This window comes from Tamandua tetradactyla, chromosome 5, assembly GCF_023851605.1.
Source record: "Tamandua tetradactyla isolate mTamTet1 chromosome 5, mTamTet1.pri, whole genome shotgun sequence".
NCBI classification, from domain to species: Eukaryota; Metazoa; Chordata; class Mammalia; order Pilosa; family Myrmecophagidae; genus Tamandua; species Tamandua tetradactyla.
This window is the reverse complement of record NC_135331.1, coordinates 169247747-169269419: the sequence shown is the minus strand read 5'-3', so window position 1 is coordinate 169269419 and position 21673 is coordinate 169247747. Positions and strand designations below refer to the sequence as shown.

The 21673-nt window shown below is 37.8% G+C and overlaps 1 protein-coding gene across 3 annotated transcripts in view; it reads left to right on the top strand.

The window, feature by feature from the left end:
- CDK19 (cyclin dependent kinase 19) overlaps positions 1–21673 on the top strand; it is a 213780-nt gene that overhangs the window by 169808 nt on the left and 22299 nt on the right. For all 3 annotated transcript variants that reach the window (XM_077162654.1, XM_077162655.1, XM_077162653.1), the window contains 2 exons: positions 10122–10179; positions 14679–14810. In XM_077162654.1, the coding sequence (XP_077018769.1) occupies positions 10122–10179; positions 14679–14810 (190 nt within the window). The remainder of the gene's footprint in view (positions 1–10121; positions 10180–14678; positions 14811–21673) is intronic.

Sequence of the window (21673 nt, the reverse complement as noted above, 5' to 3'; positions counted from 1 at the left end):
GTTTACCTCATCAATTGACTTTACTTTTCATAGCATCTTCACCAGGAATAGACTCCATCTCAAGAATACTCATCTCTTAAGAAGCAACTTCTCATCCATTCAAGTTTAATTGTAAGATTGGAGCAATTCAGTCTCCAATCTTTAGGCTCCACTTCTAATTCTAGTTCTCTTGCTATTTGCACCACATCTGCAGTTACTTCCTCCACTGAAATCTTAAGTCATTGATGAAGGTTGGAATCAACTTCTCCCAAACTCCTGTTAATGTTGATATTTTGACCTCCTCCCATGAATCATGAAGTTCTTAATGGCATCTGGAAGGTTTTTAACTTTTTTTGCCCAGATACATCAGTGGAATCACTATGGGAGCTATAGCCTTATGAAATATATTTCTTAAATACTAAGACTTGAAAGTTAAGATGACTTCTTGGTACATGGGTTACAGAATGGATGTTTTGTTAGCAGGCATGAAGATAACATTAATCTCTTTGTAAATCTTCATCAGATCTCTTGGGTGACCATGTGCATTGTCAATGAGCAGTAATATTTTGAAAAAAGTATTTTTTCAAGAGCAGTAGGTCACAAAAGTGGGCTTAAAATATTCAGTAACCCATGTTGCAAACAGATGTACTGTCCTCCAGACTTTGTTTTGCCATTTATAGAACACAGGCAGAATAGATATGGCATAATTTTTAAGGACCCTGAGAGTTTTGGAATGGTAAATGAGCATTGGCTTCAACTTCAAGTCATGCGCTGCATTAGCCCCTAACAAGAGTCAGTTTGTGCTTTGAAGCTTTAATGCTAGGCACTGACTTCTCTAGAATGAGAGTATTAAAAGGCATGTTCTTCTAAAAGAAGGCTGTTTCATCTACATTGAAAATCTGTTCTTTAGTGTAGCCAGCCACCTTCATCAGTCATCTTAGCTAGATCTTCTGGCTAATTTGCTGCCACTTCTTCATCAGCACTTGTTGCTTCACCTTGCACTTTTATGTTATGAAGATAGGGTCTTTCATTACACCTCTTGAACATCTGCTAGCTTCAGACCTTTCTTCTGTGCTTCCTCACCTCTCTCAGCCTTCATAGAATTGAAGAGAGTTAGAGCCTTGCTCTGGATTAGGCTTTAGCTTAATGGGATGTTGTAGCTTGTTTGATCTTTTATCCAAACCACTAAAACTTCCTCCATATCAGCAATAAGGCTGCTTTACTTTCTTATCATTTCTTGTGTTCATAGAGTAGCAGTTTTGATTTCCTTCAAGAACTTTTTCCTTTGCATTCACAACTTGGCTAACTGTTTGGTACAAGAGGCTTAGCTTTTGATCTATCTCGGCTTTTGACATTCCTTCCTAACTAAGCTTAATCGTTTCTAGCCTTTGACTGAAAATGAGAGATGTGGTGACTCCTCCTTCCACTTTGACACTTAGAGACAATTGAAAGGTTATTAATTGACCTAATTTTGATATGTTTGTGTCTCAGGGAGTAGGGAGGCCTGAGGAGAGGAGAGAGATGGAGGAATGGCCAGTTGGTGGAGGAGTCAAAACACGCACAACATTTATTGGTTGTTTGCCATTTTACGTGGGCACTGTTTGTGATACCCCAAAACAATTACAATAGTAACATCAAAGACAACTGATATGTTAATGAAAAAGTTTGAAATATTACAGAAATTACCAGAATGTGACACAGAGACCCAAAGTGAGCACATGTTGTTGGAAAAATGGCACTGTAAGAATTTACCAATGTAGAAGCTGACATAAACTTTAAATTTGAGGGAAAAAAAAAAGTATCTGCAAAGTACAGTAAAGCAAAGCACAAAAAAGCATAATGTGCCTGTACTAAGATGAAATAAAATGGGCTTTAAGTCAAAAACTGTTACAAGGGACATAGACGGTCACTCTTAACTGATAAAGAGTTCATTTCGACAAGAAGACATAGCAATTACAAATATATATGTACTTTAAAAAAAATCCCCAAATACATGAAGCTAATATTGGCAGATTTAAAGGGAGAAATGGATGATTCTATAGTAATAGTAGGAGACGTCAATACACCACTTTCAGTAATGGACAGAACATCTAGACGTAAGATCAATAAGTATATAGAAGACTTGAATGGTACTATAAGCCCACTAGAGCTAAGAGACATATACAGAACACTTCACCCAACAGCAGCTGGATATAGATTCTCCCCATGTGCACATGGATCATTCTCCAATATAGCCATATGTTAGGTCACAAAACAAGTCTCAATAAATTCAAAAATATTGAAATCATACAGTGTATTTTTTTTCTGACCAAAGTGGAATAAAACTAGAAATCAATAACAGTGGGAAAACTGAAAACTCGCATATGTGTGGAAAGTAGAGAATGCATCATTAAACAACCAGTGGGTGAAAGAAGAAATCACAAGGGAAATCAAGAAATATCTTTGTGCTGTTTGAAAGGATGTATGCCCCCTAGAAAAGCCATGTTTTAATCTAAATCCCATTTTGTAAAACAGAATAATCCCTATTCAATACTGTATGTTTGAATCTGTAATTAGATCATCTCCCCAGAGATGTGACTTAATCAAAAGTTGTTGTTAAGCTGGATTAGGTGACGACATGTCTCCACCCATTTGAGTGGGTCTTGATTAGTTTCTGGAGTCCTACAAAAGAGGAAACATTTATAGAAAGAATGAGATTCAGAGAGAACAGAGCAGAACGACATAGCCCCAAGAAGCAGAGTCCACTAGCCAGTGACCTTTGGAGATAAAGAAGGAAAATACCTCCCGGGGAGCTTCATGAAACAGGAAGCCAGGAGAAGAAGCTAGCAGATGATGCCATGCTCACCATATGCCCTTCCAGATGAGAGAGGAACTGTGACTGTGTTCGCCATATTCCCTTCCACTTGAGAGAGAAACCCTGAACTTCATCGGCCTTCTTGAACCAAGGTATCTTTCCCTGGATGCCTTAGATTGGACATTTCTATACACTTGTTTAATTGGGACATTTTCTCAGCCATAGAACTGTAAACTAGCAACTTATTAAATTCCCCTTTCAAAAGCCATTCCATTTCTGGTATATTGCATCCTGGCAGCTAGCAAACTAGAACAATCTTGCAAATGAAAACAAAAGCACAACATAACAGAGCATGAAATGTAGCAAAGATAATGCTAAAAGAGAACTTCATAACTTTAAATGCTTACAGTAAAGAAGAAGAAAGGGCTCAAATCAGAGATCTAACCTCACGACTGGAATATCTAGATAAAGAAGAGCACCACTGAACTGAAAGAAAACCAAAGGAAGTAAATAACAAAGATTAGAGTGGAGATAAATGAAATAAAGAATAGGAAAAACAATAGAGAGAATTAACAAAACCAAAAATGTGTTTTTTGAAAATATCAATAAAATTAATAAACCTTTAGCCAGACTGACAAATAAGAGCATGCAAGTACTGAAAAAGGCAAACATTACTACCATCCCACAAAAATCAAGGATTATAAGAAGTTACTATGAACAACTGTATGCCAATAAATAAGAAAACCTACATTAGATGGACGGATTCCCAGAAACACCCAACTACCTTCATTGACTGAAGAAGAAACAGAAGATCTCAACCAATAGCTAGTAAAGAGACTGAAGTAATCATGAAAAACCTTCCCAAAAAGGAAAGCCCAGTACCAGATGGCTTCACAGTTGAATTTTAACAAACATTCCAGAAGAATCAACACCAATCCTGCTCAAACTCTTCCAGAAAAATCGGAGTGGAGGGAATAATCCCCAATTCAGTCTGTGAGGCCAACATCACCCAAGCCAGGTAAAGATACTAAAAAGAGAGAGAAAATTACAGACCAATATCCCTTATTTATAGAGATGCAATATTCTGCAACAAAATACTGGCAAATTGAATCCAATAGCACAGTAAAAAAATTATACATCATGATCAAATGATTTATTATTCCAGGTATGCAAGTATGCAAGCATGCTTCAACATAAGAAAATCAATTAATGTAATACACCATGTTAATATGACAAAAGAAAAAACACATGATCATCTTAAATCTCACAGAAAAGGCATTTGACAAAATCCACCACTTTTCTTGATAAAAACACTTCTAGGAATAGAAGGAAACGCTTTGAACACGAGAAAAGGCATATAGGAAAATCCACTGCTAAGATTATTTCAATAATCTTTCACTCTAAGATCAGGAATGAAACAAGGATGTCCATTGTCACTACTGTTATCCAACATTGTACTGGAAGTTCTTGCCAAAGCAACTAGGCAAGAAAAAAAGGCCTCCAAAATGGAAAGGAAGAAGTATAAATTTCCCTATTTGCAGATATATGATCCTATATATAGAAAAATCCTGGAAAATCCACAACAAAGCTACCAGAGCTAATAATCAAATTTAGCAAAATGTCAGGGTACAAGGCCAACATGCAAAAACCAGTAGTGCTTCTATACAGTAGCAGTGGACAATCTGAAGAGGAAATCAAGAAAAAAATTCCATTTACAGTAACAGCTAAAAAAATCAAATATCTAAGAATAAATGTATTCAAGGAGCTAAAGGATTTTTACACAGAATACTATAAAACATTGCTGGAAGAAATCAAAGAAGACCTAAGTAAATGGAAGGGCATTCCATGTTCATGAATTGGAAGGTTAAATATTGTTAAGATGTTAATTCTATCCAAAGCAATATAGATTCATTGCAATTCCTGTCAAAATTCCAAAAGCCTTCTTTGCAGAAGCAGAAAAGCCAATCATTAAATTTATATGGAGGGGTAAAGTGCCCTTAATAGCCAAAGCAGTCTTGAAAAAGAAGAGTGAAGAATATTGGAGGACTCACACTTCCCAATTTTAAAACTTATTACAAAGCCAAATAATCAGAACAGTACAGTACAGTACAAGGACAAACATATAGACCAATGAAGTTGAATTGAGAGTTCAGAAGTAAACTGTTACATCTATGAGCTACTTTCCACAAGGGTTCTAACTCCACTCAATTGGGAAAAAATAGTCTCTTCAGGAAATGGTGCTGGGAAAACTAGATATCCATGTTCACAATAATGAAGGTGGACCCCTACCTCACACCACATACAAAATTAATTCAGAATGGATCAAAGACTTAATTTAAGAATCCAAACTATAAAACCCCTATAAGAAAACATTGGAAAGCACCCTCAGGACCTTGTGTTAGGCGATTTCTTACACATTATACCCAAAGCACAAGCATCAAAGGAAAAAATAGACAAATGAAACTTCATCAATATTTAAAAAATCTTTTACATCAAAGGACTTCATGAAAATAAAAAGACAACCTACAGAGTAGGAGAAAATATCTGGAAACTGCATATCTGATAAGGGTTTAATATCCAGAATATATAAAGAAATCCTGCCATCCATCAATAGAAGGACAAGCAACCCAGTCATAAAATGGACAAAAGACTTGCATAGACATTTCTTCAAAGAAGATATACACATGGCCAAAAAGCACATGAAAATATGCTCAAAATCATCAGCCATTCTGGAAATGCAAGTTAAAACCACGTGAGATACATCATTTCACACCCACTAGTAAGCCTACTGTTGATAAAATGGAAAATAACAAGTATTGGAGAGGATGTGGAGAAATAGGAACCACTTGTTCATTGTTGGAGGAAATGTAAAATGGTACAGCCACTATGGAAGACACTCATCTGTTTCTTCATATAATTAAGATCAGGACTTCATTTCTTCTTATAGATGAATAGTATTCCATTACATGTATATATCACATTTTGTTTTTCCATTCATCAGTTGTTATTAATTCTTCAGTTGCTACTTCCATCCTTCAGCAATTGTGAATAATGCCACTTTGCATATCAGTATGCAAATGTATGTTTGTGTCCTTGCTTTCAGTTCTTCTGAGTATATACCTAGTAGTTGGATTGCCAGGTCAAATGGCAGTTTTATACTTCACTTCCTGAGGAACTGCCAAACTGTCTTCCAAAGTGGCTGCATGATTTTACATTCCCACTAGCAGTGAAAAAGTTTTCCTATTTCTCCATATCCTCTCCAACACTTGTAGTTTTCTGTTTTGTTTTTCTTTTAATAATGACCATTCTAGTGGGTGTAAAATGATATCTCATTGTGGTTTTGATTTGCATTTCCCTGACAGCTAGTGATATTGAGCATCGGTACTGGGCCATTTCCCTGTCTCTTCTTGGGGAGGAGGGGAGGAGGGCTTCCACAGCCTCCCTGTATGCAGCAACCCACCAGGTAGCTCACTGGGCCTACCCAAAGCTGCTTGCCTCGAGGGCGGATGATGGATGCCAGGAGCCCCAGCTGAGTGAGTTAAGCACAGGTTTTCACTGCGGTTTCTCAGTCTCTTTGTCCTGCTCTTTCCTGGATGCTGTACAGTACTCCCCTTATCCCTGGAGCTCCAGAATAGTTGTTTCAAACATTTCTGCCTGTCCACTATGTATTTTTAGAAGAGGAATGAGCCCTGCCCCACCGTCTTATATATATATATTTTAATTACCTGAGAAGTTTAAGATTGTTGTCTCTTCTTGGTGAGTTGAACCTTGTATTGTTATACAGCATATGCCTCTAGCCCTAATAATACTTTTTGTCTTAAAAGCTATTTTGTCTAACATTACTGTAGTTGATCAGCTTTCTTTTAGCAGCTTGCCTCATATATTTTTTTCAGCCTTACTTTCTTATGGATTCTAATGTTTGGGTGGGTCTCTTGTAACTAGCATGTGAATGGATTTTTTAAATCCAACATAAAAATATCTAACCTTTAGCTAGAAGATGTCTTGTTTTAGTTTTTAGGCCTAAGTTGGGATGTCTTCCTTCAGAGAAGGGTTTCTTTTGCTTCTTTTGGCAGCATCTAGGTTACTAATCAAGGTTTACTTTAGTCCCCTTGAATCTTGGTTGACTGTGGGGGAAGAGCAGGCTCAGCTTCCTCACCTTTCTGGTGGCCCAAGGTTAGGTATCTCTACTAATGTGTGTCATTAGCTGCCCTCAGGTCTGTCCTTTTTTCCCTCTGGCTTTCCAAACTTCTGGCCCAGCCACTTAACTCCATTACATTATATGGATGCATTATGTGGCATGGGCAGAGAGGTTGTTGTAGATGTCCCTGACCTCTTTTGAGATCAGGATGCTTCAAGCAATGCTTCTCATGCAGCATAAACTGTTCTGTAGTGGCAGTGTCCTTCAGAGCTCCCAGTCAGCCGTAATGCCAGATGTGGAAGTATCTCGTGTTCTCCTTATTTTATTTTTCTCCACAATACTTATTAATACCTGATATACCATATATTTGTCTTTTTCTTCCCATTAGAATGTAAGCTCCATGATGTCAAGGATTTTTCCAAGTTATGTTCACTGCTGTATCTTCAGCAACTAAGCATCTAAACCACTACTCAATAAATATTTGTTGAGTGAATCCCTATGAAGGGACGTGGGGGTGGGGATGGTGTAAAAAAGTGATGCCAAGTTTGATCTTTTACAGTGATATGCTCTTATATATTCTGCCCTGACCATTGTTGCAAGTTAGGGGCTCTTTACTTTTCCCTGGACTGTTTCCCAGGCCACTGCCTATTGTTCACTCTGTCTCTATTTTATGGTCTGTAGATCCTTTCTAATCCTCCTGCACATTGCTACCAGAATTCTTCCTAAATATAAATCTCATTATCTTACTGCCTGATCTATTTTTCCTGTAAAATAAATTCCTGTCTCGTTAATGTGGCATTTTATTCCCAACCTATTTTCCCAGTCTTATTTCTATACTAAATATCCAGTGCTCTTGACACAACAAAATACTCATGGGCTTGCCCCATATGCTGTGTTTGTATTTGTTTATGACTTGTGCCCTTATCTATGTGATTCCATGAGCCTGAAAATTATTCTTCTGTTATGCTTACCAAAATCTCAGTGGTCCTTAAGTCATGTATAGTCATCTCTTTCCTGAAGACTGTTCTGAAGTTCACTGAAAACACTTTGTTCCTTGCATTTTAGTTTGCTGCCTTGGTACTTTTCATTATCTGCCTTATATTCTAAAAAGCTGTCTTTCTTTCTCTACTAGAGTTTAAGCTCCTTTGAAGTCAAGGTCTTAATGTTTTATTTCTCTTTGTTGCTGGAAGTTTCCAGTGCAGTGTTTTATATATGATAGATCTTTGATAAATAGTTAACAAAACTTCAATTTTGAAGGTTCAATTTTTGTCTCCCTGCTATTTTTCTCTTTGTGCTGTGGTGTACTAATCTTGTCTCATGTCTTCAGTCCTCACACTCTAGTGACAGTAGCTTTCAAATCCCAATTTTCTTCTTCTCTTAGGCATCTCACATTACTCAAATTCAGTATGTCATCCTCTTCTCTGCATTGTACCCTGTCCCAAACTAGTGCCTGACGTAACTTCTCTGTTACCATAAAAGGCACCATCATTCTGCCAATCACATAAATTCAGAACCTTGGTGACATCTTTATCTCCTATTTTCTTAATCTTCTGACTTTAACCTTTCACAAAGTCCTGTTAATTGCTCCTTTAAACTGTCTCTCAACTCCGTATGTTCCTCTCCATTTCAGTTGGCATAATGTTGGATGAAGCCCTATCACCTTACACACAGTTCCCTTGCCTCCCCTCTCCTGAAATCACAGCCTATAATATCAAGGTCAGGTTACTTCCCTTGGCTTTTAAATAGTCTTAAAATGAACTGAGTATAGGTTCATTCTTCCACCCCCAACATGAGCCCTCTCATTTCTGCCAAATCAGACTTCTTTCTATCTCCTACACATATACCATGTGCATAGCCGTTTCCTTCTCCTGCAGCACCCTTGACCTTCTCCTCTGCCATGCTGGTTCCTGTCCATTCTTTGGGACCTGGCTAATGGGCAGCTTCCCTCCCTTCCCCCCAGTGAGCATTTCCATTAACAATGGAATTCCTGGTTAATCATGGCTTTCTTTGAATTTTCTTATTTCTATTTTTTGGCTAATTGTTTTCATAGAAATTTTTTTAATCAACAAATTGGAAAGGATATTAAAAGAAATCCATTTTAACGTCTAATCTAAGACTGGAATCCTCTTTATATGTAACATACACAGCACTACTTTTAAGCCAAGGGAAGTAACCTGACCTTGATATTATAGGCTGTGATTTCAGGAGAGGGGAGGCAAGGGAACTGTGTGTAAGGTGATAGGGCTTTATCCAACATTATTACACAAAGCTTTATAGTTTTCTTTTTACTTATATAGTAAACATCTGGAGTTAGGAACTCTGTTTACTTTTGTTTTTCCTTAGTGCTTAAAATAGTTCTTTGTCTCTAGAAGACAATAAAAATATACTAATTGATTAAATAAATGAGTCCAGTCAGTTAAAAACCCACACAATTTCTCCCTAAAGAGTTTACAAAGGAAACTTAGCTAAAATAAAAAACAAACCAAAAAACCCTATTCCTACAGTTATTTGCTTCCAAAGAGCCTTGCTTGTTTTTTTTTTTTTTTTTAACATGGGCAGGCACCAGGAATCAAACCCAGGTCTCCGGCATGGCAGGTGAGAACTCTGCCGCTGAGCCACTGTGGCCCGCCCAGCCTTGGTTTTTATATTTGGAATTTGTCACTTTTTGCTTGCACTGCAGCTTAAACGATGTATGAATGTTAATGGTTTCTATGGAATAATTGGTCAATGTTTCCCTATAGTAATTAAAAAAACATTTAGTGAGGTATAGTCCATTGATTCATGTAAATGATTATAATTATGTTGTGGTTTAAAATGATATACAATTTTTAACCACATAAGTTTCTTTGTTTGGGGCGATAACAGACAGTTTACAATTTGTACAGGGCTGTTTATTATTATTATTATTATTAGTTTCTTCTATAGGATGAATAGAAATAGTAGCTTTAATTACTTCGTAATTATTTGTATGATATAATTTTGAAAATAAGGTATATTTCCATAGCAACAATGCCTATATAAAGTTAGTGTTAACTTCCAGTTTGTTAGATGCTTCAACTGTGTCAAGGGTGCTTAATATTTGACTATAGTTTTAATGAAAATATAGAAGTGACAATTTCACATTGCAAAAATTATTTCTCTTTTTTTCATTTTTGAGCATGTCAAAAGAATAAACATAGTAATTTGAATGCTCTATTTTTTTATTTCTAGAAACCAGCAAATATCCTAGTAATGGGAGAAGGTCCTGAGAGGGGGAGAGTCAAAATAGGTAGGTAATTATTCCTCAAATAATTTACCAAGACACTGAAGTGACTGCAAAGATGGTTTCCCTTTTTTAATACTATTTAAGTAGTTAATTTTACAATTACTTCCTCACAATATTTTTAGAAAAGATGTGGGGACATGTAAATGCATAATTTATAACTCCTCACATTTATTCCCAAAATATGATTCTCTGTATCCCAACTGAGCCATCACTGGGAATTGACCAGCAAGCCCACAAAAACACTGATTCCCACATCATATCCAAAGCATACGTTTATGTCACCACCACTGTACATCACCCTGAACATAATCCCTTAAATCTTACTTTTGGCCCAGCTTTGCCAAATGTTCCCTTCCTGAAATACATCCTTCCCCACCCTGACCTCATATAGACCCTCACAGGTCCCTCCTGCCCTCAGGCCTAGTGTGCCAGGTTTCAACACAACATTTTGAAATGAATATATATGTTTACTATCTCTCAGGCACTGGTAGGGGTCTTATCTGTATATTAAAATTTCCTTTGCAACCCTGAAGGTTCTAAAAGAAATTAGCATCATCTAAACCTGTGATATATGTGGGGAGAAAATGAGCTAAGAAATGCTTTATTTTAATTGCATTTAATAGAAATTATGTTTATTGAATGTTCAGTGGTTTTAGAAGGATTTTTAAATAGACGTTTCATCTGCCTGCTTTCTTTGCTATTAGAATACATCATGCTACATTGATGCAAAATTGTGCTAACGTCACCTGCTAAAAATTCAGGCTGTCCAGCTTCAACTGAGTCTGCGTGGCTTGGTTTTCTACCTCACCTAACTTCTGGCTGAGTCCGGGAAGAAGCAGTTTTGAAGTGACTTCCCTTTCTTTTACATCTGTACTCTGTGTTTACTGAGATTCTTACTCATTCCAAAATTTGTTGATTAGGTACCTGGAAGCTGCTTTCCTTCTTTTCCCTCTTTTCTTCCTCATCCCTTCCCCCTACTTTCCACTACTGGTCACTAACTCCTGTTTCTGTTTATCTCTCACACTCTTTTTCTTACGGGCATTTTTTGAGTACCTACTTTTTGCCACAGACACTGATGAAGGGAGAGAAAGAATGGCTCCTCCCTATGAGAGAGACAATAAAATAAACTGTTTATTCCACAGTAGTTTCATTTGTTACCTCATGTATATTACACGATGCTTCCCCAAGATAGATATTACCATAAGGAAGCCGAATTTAGAGGGGTCTAGCTCAGTCTTTCAAAGGGGAGACTTGAACTCCGGGTCTCTGCCCAGTGGTATCAGAGTGAGGCCTGCGTGTGCTGACATTGACCCCAGCCTCCTCTCCACATCTTGGTCTTTGAAACTGTCTCAGAGAACAAGTGGCCCTCCCTTTCTTAAATCCTATCTACTCTTGCCCTTCATGGCTACTAAACATCTTCCTGATGTACTTAAACGCTCCTCATAGGACAGTATCTCCATCTACCCCTCTCAAATTTCTCTTCACCTTTAAACACTTACTCCTACTTCTCTTTCCAACTTGAAAGTAAATCTTCTCATACCCCCATTGTCTTTTTAAGCGTTTGCTGTATTTCCTTCTTCCTATACTTCCGAAACTTTCAGCATCTAATTCCATCCCCTATTGAAACTGCTCTCTAAAAGGATACCCATGACCTCTCTCACCTACTCAGAAGGCCTGTGTTTAGGTGTTCAGCCTCCCTTCTCCTTTACTGCCTTAAACCATTTGTTCTGCTGTCCAACCTGGCTTGAGGCTTATCTTCTCCCTCTGTGCACAATTCCCATTTTTCTACCTGACACTCTTGCTCTTATTTCTGAATTTTATTAGTCCTTTTGCCTCTTATTCCTATTAGCCTCTTGTTTTCAGACTCAAGGCACTGGCTTGGCACGTGGCCTCCTCCACAATGACATCTTTAGGGAATTCATAAATTCTTATGGCCTCAAAATCTTCATTCTTTATAGACTATTCTGCTATCTGGATCTTAAAAGATATTCCCTGACTAGCTGAAGTAGTCGCATTGATACCTATACTTACACTTTAAAACACTTCTTTTTTTTAGCTTAAAAGAAAAGCCTAGTTATTAGATATACACCCTTTCATATCTAACAATCTTCTGCTCACGCCTTACCTAAAATGCTTGTTGTCTTTTCTTTTACTGTTAAAATGGTTCATCCTTCAGGAATTAGCTCAAGTTCCATTTTCAATTTAGTCCGCTTCTACAGATATTTACTAAACATTGTTCCAGATAAAACCATGAAGGAGAAAAAAACCCTTGCTCCAAGGAACTAAGAATCTTATAGAAGCTAGTAAAAACTTTTCTTTTATTCTTAAAGTACTTATCTCCTTTTTATTTTCTTCAACTACATTTGTTTTGTCATCTTGCCTTCTTATGAGCATCTTGGGTAGTAGGCATTGTCTTCTGCTGCTTTTTTATCTTTTATTGTCTATTTAACATTCATACCAGAATTTTATTATCCCTATTCATTGAATGAAACAGTTTTACCCATGTCTAATTTTAGGAAAACAAATGCCAGTAACATTTAGGCTCATTACCTTTGGCTGAGTTAGTAATTATTTGAAAAATAATTTTTTAATTATTTTCAAAATGGTTTGAAGCACCTTTAAAGTTCATAGAGTAGACAGGAATTGTTTTTAAGACTATTTATTGTTTCTTCCTGGCCTTGATTTCATGTGATGGTGAATAGATGGCATCTAGATAAGACTAAGGAAGTAGAGAATAAGGGGAAGAATACTGGCTTTAGAATATTTTTCTTGAAAATAAAGTGCTTTCTAGTGGATGAAACAACATTCCATCATATTACTTTACCATCAACGATAATCAGTATCTATTAAATATATGACGCAGTGCTTTAAAGTAAATGTACTATTGGTACAATGATTTTGAATATCTTTGATATAGGGAGAGTTAGTTAAGAAAGAGTAGCATTGTCACAGGCTTCCTTGGACAGGTGTTTTTTTAAATTTATTTTAAAAATTTTTATTGTGGTAATGTATTTACAACATAACATTTCACATTTCAACCCCTCTCGAGTATACAATTCAGGGGTGTTAATCACATTTACAATGTTGCTGCCATCATCACATCCTTATAAAAATTTTTCCATCACCCCAAGAAGTATAGACAGCTTTATTTTTAAGACTTGGGTATTCTAAAGTATTCTTAGAATGTCTTATAAGTTATTCAAATGCTAAAGAAATAAAATCACTGTAAATTAAAATTTTAATGTGTTATATTATAGCATATTGGTTTTAGATTAAATGATGCTCTATAGTTGAAATTTTTTATGTGCTACATGTGCAATTTGTTGTACATTGGGGCACCTTATACAATCAAAATATACCCTGTGTATTTCAAATTAGAGAGGTTTATCATTCTTGTGCTTGCAATTATTATATATATAATTTATTCTATGTCAGATCCGTGGTTAAGAATGTAGATCCTAAATTATAGTGTGGTTTCTGTTTGAGCACTGGCATCTCTACTTACTATCCCCATGACTACAGTCATGTTGTTTAACTGCTCTGGGCATTAGATTCTTCATCTCAGAAAGGAGGATTAAAATATGCGCTAAACCAGTGTTCTCATGAGGATTAAATGAGGTGATCAGTGATGTTTGTGAAATCATTTGTTAACTATAAAATGTTTTGTAAATACAAGGTATTTGTTATGAAATCTTAAGAAAATTTTATCATCTCTAAGACCGAATTATAGTAATAGAGATTCCTTTTTACTACTGTTATACTCTCTAATATTTAAATCAGTTAGCTTTGGTGTAGATCTTTGTTTAATGTTGGATTATAGCAAATTATCTCATGTATTCTATACATGTTACTTAGGAAATATGTATTACTAAAATTGATGTGCCTATAAATGTTCAACACCTGGCCTTCTGGGGAAAAAAAGCCCCAATTTTTAGCATTTGCTATTTTCCATGAGGTAAAGACTCCCTCCATAGCCAGTTTCAGGCCCCCAACATGATGTCCCTGAACCTAGAGTAGGGGAGAGAAGCACCCATTTGGCTCTCCTGAGCCCATGGAAGCCAGCTCCAGCATGCCCCAAACTAGGATGTGCTCAGGTTTGGGAAGAATAGGCATATAGACATCATAATTCATCATGGAGACTTTTAGACTATTTTGGATTTTTAAAACATTTAAGGATTTTATTTTTGATGTCTCTGAAAGCCAAGAATCTGAAGTCAGACCCAGATTCTAATTCTGTATTTACCAGTTCTATGACCTTGGGCAAGTCAGAGTATCTTACAGAGATACTAATTTTCTTCACCAGTAAAATAGGCATAATAAAAATATATACCTCAAAGAGGGAAACTAGAGATAAATTAATTCATTCCTCTCTAGTCCCTTCTTAAGATGGGAAGGCAAGGCTTTCTTTAAAGGTTAGCAGCTACTGTTGTCAATTTTATATGGCTACATGGATTTAATTGCATAGCAAGCTAAGTTTTATATTAATTTATTTTATTTTTTAGCTGACATGGGTTTTGCCAGATTGTTCAATTCTCCTCTAAAGCCTCTGGCAGATTTGGATCCAGTAGTGGTGACATTTTGGTATCGGGCTCCAGAACTTTTGCTTGGTGCAAGGCATTATACAAAGGCCATTGGTAAGTTGGTCTAAAATGATTTTACTACACTGGCATTGTGCTATCATAAATACCAAATGGTATAATAATAAAGCTACTTGGTAATAACCACTTTATGTCTCTTTATATAAGTTCTGTTTCTATGTTCCAAGACTTTGTTCTGTTGAGTTGAACTGTACAGGAGAATACAGTTCTTTTAAAAGCAGAAAGCTCAGAGAATAGAGGTATCTGATCCCATCCTGTTGAGTTGCTATGAAAAAGTAACACATAAATTTTACATTGCCATTACCTAGCTATTGATCAGAAGAGCTAGAAAGAGGTTTAGAATTGTTTTATTCACTAAAAGAAAAACAGAAGTAGTATGGTGTTGGACAAAGCCTCTTCTGTTTAGGGAAAAGTTCATCAGTTGCCTCCTTTTCTAAACAAGAAACAGCGTGACTAATCTTTCTATCTTGCCCTTTATCGGAACTGCAGTCTCTTCCTTAAGGAATGAAGTAGACTGAATCTGGGTGGATTAGCGGTACTCAGCATCTTGCCATCTAACCAAGTAAAAATACTGCGTATGATTACCTGTTAGCAGAGGCTTCAGAGATACTGTTACCTGGTCACTGTGGTGTCCTCAGAGGGCCCAGCTGTGAATTGAGGAAATCAGAAGGAAAGGGCCCTCCTCAACTCTAGAGATTTCCTTAAAGTGGGTAAAAGAGAGAACAGGGAGAGGAAACAATAGCTGTTAAAATGAAGGGCTACTCCCCCTCTCTACGTGGGACATGACTCCCAGGGGTATAAACCTCCCTGGCAACGTGGGACAGAAATCCTAGAATGAGCTGGGACTCAGCATCGAGGGATTGAGAAAACCTTCTCGACCGAAAAGGGGAAAAGAGAAATGAGACGATATAAAGTGTCAGTGGCTGAGAGATTTCAAACAGAATGGAGAGGTTACCCTGAATAAGATAAGAGGTTGTTCTTAGCATTTTATAGATATCCCCTTTTTAGTTTAAGGTGTATTTGAGAGGCTAGAGGGAAATGCCTAAAACTGTAGGGCTATGTTCCAGTAGCATGTTTGTTGAAGATGAATGTATAATGATACAGCTTTCATAATGTGACTTGTGTGATTGTGAAACCTTGTGTCTTATGCTCCTTTTATCTGTGATATTGGCAGATGAGTAAAAAACATGGATTAAAAATAAATAAATAATAGGGAGAACAAATGTTAAAATAGAGTAGATTGAATGCTAGTGAACAGTGAAAGGGAGTGGTAAGGGGTATAGAAAAAAATAGGGGGAACGAAGGTTAAAATCTATTGAGTAGATGGAAATACTAGCAGTCAATGAGAGGGAGGAGTAAGGGGTATAGTATGTGTGAGTTTTTTTTTTAATTTCTTTTTCTGGAGTGATACAAACTTTCTAAAAAATGACCATGGTGATGAATTTACTGCTATGTGATGATATTGTGAGCCATTGATTGTACACCATACACATAATATTTGTATGTTAAGAGTATTCATGTTTGTATGTTGTCTTGGTTTGATAATACAAAATAATTTTTTTTAAATGAAGGGCTAGCTCTGTAAGTTATCTAAATTTGCTAGGATTAATTCTTTAAATTTTATTTTTGCTGAATAGTCTGTTTACTGGTATTAGGTTAATATCAGTTTTGACTATATTTAGCTTTTTTTGTTGCGTTCCAATGAACAAAGGCACTAAAGGTATAAATTATTAAAAACAGACAAGTGAGCTCAATACTTTCTTTGTAAGCAAGCTTGTGAAAAATTGGTAAGCAGTTCTTACACTTAGAAAGATTCTGATGATTAACTTGTTCATGGGTAAAAAAGGCAAACAAGTTAAAATATAATAATGTCCTCATTTATCAGGTACTCTGATTTCTGCAAAACTTAAACACCCAAAACGTACCTATCCTTTGTCCAGGGACTGAGACCCTAGCACAGGGCCAGAACTTGACTGATTTCGTTAAATTAGGGGGAAACCCTCTAATTTAGTAGTCTCAGAACTGTGAGGAAAACCAGTTCATGTTTGACAGTAGAGGATTTGAGACTAACCTTAGAGCCTCCCCCTGACAGCAGAACCCCTAGATCATAGGCTGCCAAGCACACACCATCAGCTATGGACAGTGGCAGCTGTGGGTGAAGGACGAAGAAAGGAGAACTACCAAAAGCAAATGGAAGGGATTGAGTTGTCCCAAGAGTAATGAGGCGCTAAAATCAGAGGCTAACTCTGTTTACATTCTTATGAGTGACTTTTACTGTGGAGTTGTATTTTTGAGCCTTTTAGTCTTCACCACTATTAAAAACAGTAAAATCCCTTAGACAATCTCAGAAGGCAACAGAAGATAGGAAGAGACTGAAAATAAACCAAGGAAAGGGGGAACGTTAGGTGCCAGCAAACAGGTGACAGCCTAGAACAGCTGTTAGTGGTGCAGTAACCCAGGATGAGGGGTAGAAAGTAGATGATGTGATGATATACAAATCCCTATGCGCTGGGCTCTCACCAAACACTGGTACAGTCTGTGTCTAAAAAGGAGGTTCCCATTATGAAGGTCTGGATGTAAGGCCTCTTTTTATGTGCCCTTGGGTGATTCTGTTGAGAATGATCCTAAAGCCCACACTTTGAAAAATACAGTTTTATGAGTATTTTCTGTTAAGTGCTTCGGTGTTGAAATAAAAATAGATGTGGTTTTTTCAGAAGGAAAGGTTATTGGGTATGAATTGAAAACCAATCATATTTCTTATTTCCTCAGCGTAAGGAACTGAAATTTTATCTAGTTTGCAACTTACTTGCTCAGTAAATGGGATTTTTTAAAGTTTTTTTTTTAATTAGAGAAGGTGTAAGATTACTGAGAAATCATGGATAAAATGCTGAGTTCCTATATACCACCCTATTATTTAACACCTTGTATTAGCATGTTTGCAATTCATAAAAGAGCATTTTTATAATTGTACTATTAGCTATAGTCCATCATTTACAATAAGGTTCACTGTTAGCAAGTAAATGATATTTAATGCAAAGTTAAAATATGATCTCTTATTTCTAACTTTAGTCAAGTTCTAGTTATCCATTGTAGATAGGAGTTAGGAGAAGAGTGAGAACACAGAAAACGAATAATTCCCAAATCAGTTATTTTGGGGCTTGAAATATATTCATATTCTAGCAGTGTTTATACACATTCACTTACTTTTATTTTCTCCATACTTGGTCCATGTCAGAAATGAGTATTATTCCTATTTAGAGTATAGAGAAAAAGAGATGATGATTTGCTGTTAGTGGACATTTATGGAGTGATATTTCAGGTGGTATGTGTTTGTGTGTTGAGAACAAATCACTGACAGAGCAAGAGAGCTAAGAGGTGGGTATAGATGGTGCAGGAGTCATATGGCCATTTAAAATTAGTGGCTACAAAGAGGTGGGTAACCCTAGAATTTAAGCCTCTTTGCCATACCAAGTTTCCTTTTTTTGGCAATTCACAGGGAGATCTAGATGAAACCAGAAATCGCATGATGGGCAGCATATCAGTCCTAGTCAACTGCGGAGTAGAGGCAGCCAGCAGGAAAGGAGCTGAGACTGTCAGAGGCTCCTATACCAGGGCCAAGAGGGACAGGCAGTCAATATGAGGTGGGGATGTTGCGGGGGTGGAGGAGGGCAAGAATTAAAAATTAGACCCAGTATTATTACCTTCCTCTTTAGTGATGGATATTTATGATGATGACCTTACTGTGTCATTAAGAATGACTAAATTATGTTTTATGGTCTTTTAAATTGCAGGTAATGTTGTAATAAAAAGTAGTTGTTGAAGGGACATGTTCCCATTAGCCAGAAGGCAAACTTACATAAAAAGAAACTGTATTAGTTAGGGTTCTCTAGAGAAACAGAATCAGCATGAAATATTTGTAAATATAAAATGTATAAAAGTGTCTCACATAACCATGGGAACGTAGAGTTCAATATCTACAGGGCAGGCTGTGAAGCTGATGATTCCAATAGAGGTTCTGGGTGAACTCCACAGGAGAGGCTCGCTGGCTGAAGCAGGAAAGAGAACCTATCTCTTCTGAATCCTCCTTAAAAGGCTTCCAGTGATTAGATTAACCATCATTCATTGCATAAGACACTCCCCTTGGCTGATTACAAATGGAATCAGCTGTGGACATAGCCGGTATGATCATGATTTAATTCTAGGAAATGTCTTCATGGCAAAAGACAGGCCAGCACTTGCCCACCCAGACAAACAGATACCACCACTTGGCCAAGTGGACACATGAAACTGACCATGACAGTCCACCCCATGTCAAATTGGCAGCTATACTCATCACCTTAAACCATACCTAATTTCTAAATAGAAAACAATAAGATACATTTTTTTTCTCATCTAACAATACTGAACTATTCTGCATATAATCAGAAACACATTAAATCTCTCTAGAATAGGATGCAAGTCCTTGGGTAATATTCATTCTTCAACTTGATGCAGAGCATAAACAGCTTCCTAGAGAACATTACCCCAGCTTTTCAAAGTATTGCCACCTAGTTGGCACCATAATTGAATTTTCAAAAGGCCATTACACCATTCTATCAATCCAGCTGCTTCTGGATGATGGGGAACATGATAAGACCAGAGAATTCCATGAGCATGTGCCCCTTCCCACACTTCATTTGCTGTGAAGTGTGTTCCCTGATCAGAAGCAATGCTGTGTGGAATACCATGACGATAGATAAGGCATTCTGTAAACCCAGGGATGGTAGTTTTGGCAGAAGCATTGCATGCAGGGAAAGCAAACCCATAACCAGAGTATGTGTCTATTCCAGTTAGAACAAATCGCTGCCCCTTTCATGAAGGGAGTGGTCCAGTGTAAACCTGCCACCATGTAGCCAGCTGGTCACCTTGGGGAATGGTGCCATATTGGGGGCTGAATGTGCGTCTTTGCTGCTGGCAGATTGGGCACTCAGCAGTGGCTGTAACCAGGTCAGTGTTGGTGAGTCGAAGTCCATGTTGCTGAGCCCATGTATAACCTCCATCCCTAACCACCATGACCACTTTGTTCATGAACCCATTTGGCCATGACAGGAGTTGCTGGGGAAAGAGGCTGACTGGTATCCACAGAATGGCTCGTATTATCCACTTGATTATTAAAACCTTCCTCTGCTGAAGTCACTCTCTGATGCTCATTCACATAGGACACAAATATCTTCATGTTTTTAGCCCACTCAGAAAGGTCTATCCACATACCTCTTCCCCAGATCTCTTTGCCACCTATTTTCCAGTTACGGTCTTTCCAAGTCCCTGACCAGCCAGCCAAACCATTAGCAACAGCCCGTAAATCAGTATACAAACACCTCTGGCCAGCTCTCCTTCCAAGAAAAATGAACAACTAGATGCACTGCTCAAAGTTCTGCCCTCTGGGAGGATTTCTCCTCACCACTGTCCTTCAAGGACACCCCAGAAAGGGGTTGTAGTGCTGTAGATACCACTTTCGGGTAGTATCTGCATATCATACTGAACCATCTGTAAACAGGCATGAATTTTCTCTTCCTCCATCAATTCACTGTAAGGAACTCCCGAAGACCATAGCTCTGGTCTGGTAAAGAGAAGGTAATGTGGCAGGAGTGGAGACCATGAGTATTTGGGCCACTTCCTCATGTAACCTACTTGTGCCTTCAGGACCTGTTCTGGCCCTATCTCATATACACCATTTCCATTTTATGATGGAGTGTTGCTGCGCACGCCCAACTTTATGACTTGGTTGGTCAGACAATACCCAGCTCATGATAGGCAATTCAGGTCTCATGGTAACTTGGTGGCCCAAGGTGAAGTATTCCATCTCTACTAAGGCCCAGTAGTAGGCCAAAAGCTGTTTCTCAAAAGGAGAGTAGTTATCTGCAGCAGATGGTAAGGCTTTACTCCAAAATCCTAAGGGTCTGCATTGTGATTCTCCTATAGGTGCCTGCCAAAGGTTCCAAACAGAATCTCCATTTGCTACTGACACATCCAGCACCATTGGATCCGCTGGACCTTGTACAACAGCCTGGATCTGTCACAGAACCGCCTCTTGTTCAGGTCCCCACTCAAAATTAGCAGCTTTTCTGGTCACTCAATAAATGGGCTGGAGTAGCACACCCAAATGAGGAATATGTTGTCATCAAAATCCAAAGAGACGAACTAGGTGTTGTGCCTCTTTTTTTTGGACATAGGAGAGGCCAGATGCAGCAACTTATCCTTCACCTTTAGAAGGGATATCTCAACATGCCCCACACCACTGGACACCTAGAAATTTCACTGAGGTGGAAGGCCCCTGTATTTTTGTTGGATTTATCTCCCATCCTCTTGACACACCAGTTCCTTACCAGTAAGTCTAGAATAGTTGCTACTTCTTGCTCCCTAAGTCCAATCAACATGATACCATCAATATAATGGGCCAGTGTGATATCTTGTAGAAGGGAGAAACAATCCAGGTCCCTGCGGACAAGATTATGACATAGGGCTGGAGAGTTGATATACCCCTGAGGTAGGACAGTGAAAGTATATTGCTGACCTTGCCAGCTGAAAGCAAACTGTTTCTGGTGGTCCTTACTAACAGCTATTGAGAAAAAAGCATTTGCCAGAGTAATAGCTGCATACCAGGTGCCAAGGGATGTATTGATTTGCTCAAGCAATGATACCACATCTGGATCAGCAGCTGCAATTGGAGTTACCACTTGGTTGAATTTACGATAATCCACTGTCATCCTCCAAGACCCATCTGTTTTCTGCACAGGCCAAATAGGAGAGTTGAACGGGGATGTGGTGGGAATCACCACCCCTGCATCCTTCAAGTCCTTACTTAAGAGCGGCAGTAATCTCTGCAGTCCCTCCAGGAATCTGGTATTGCTTCTGATTTA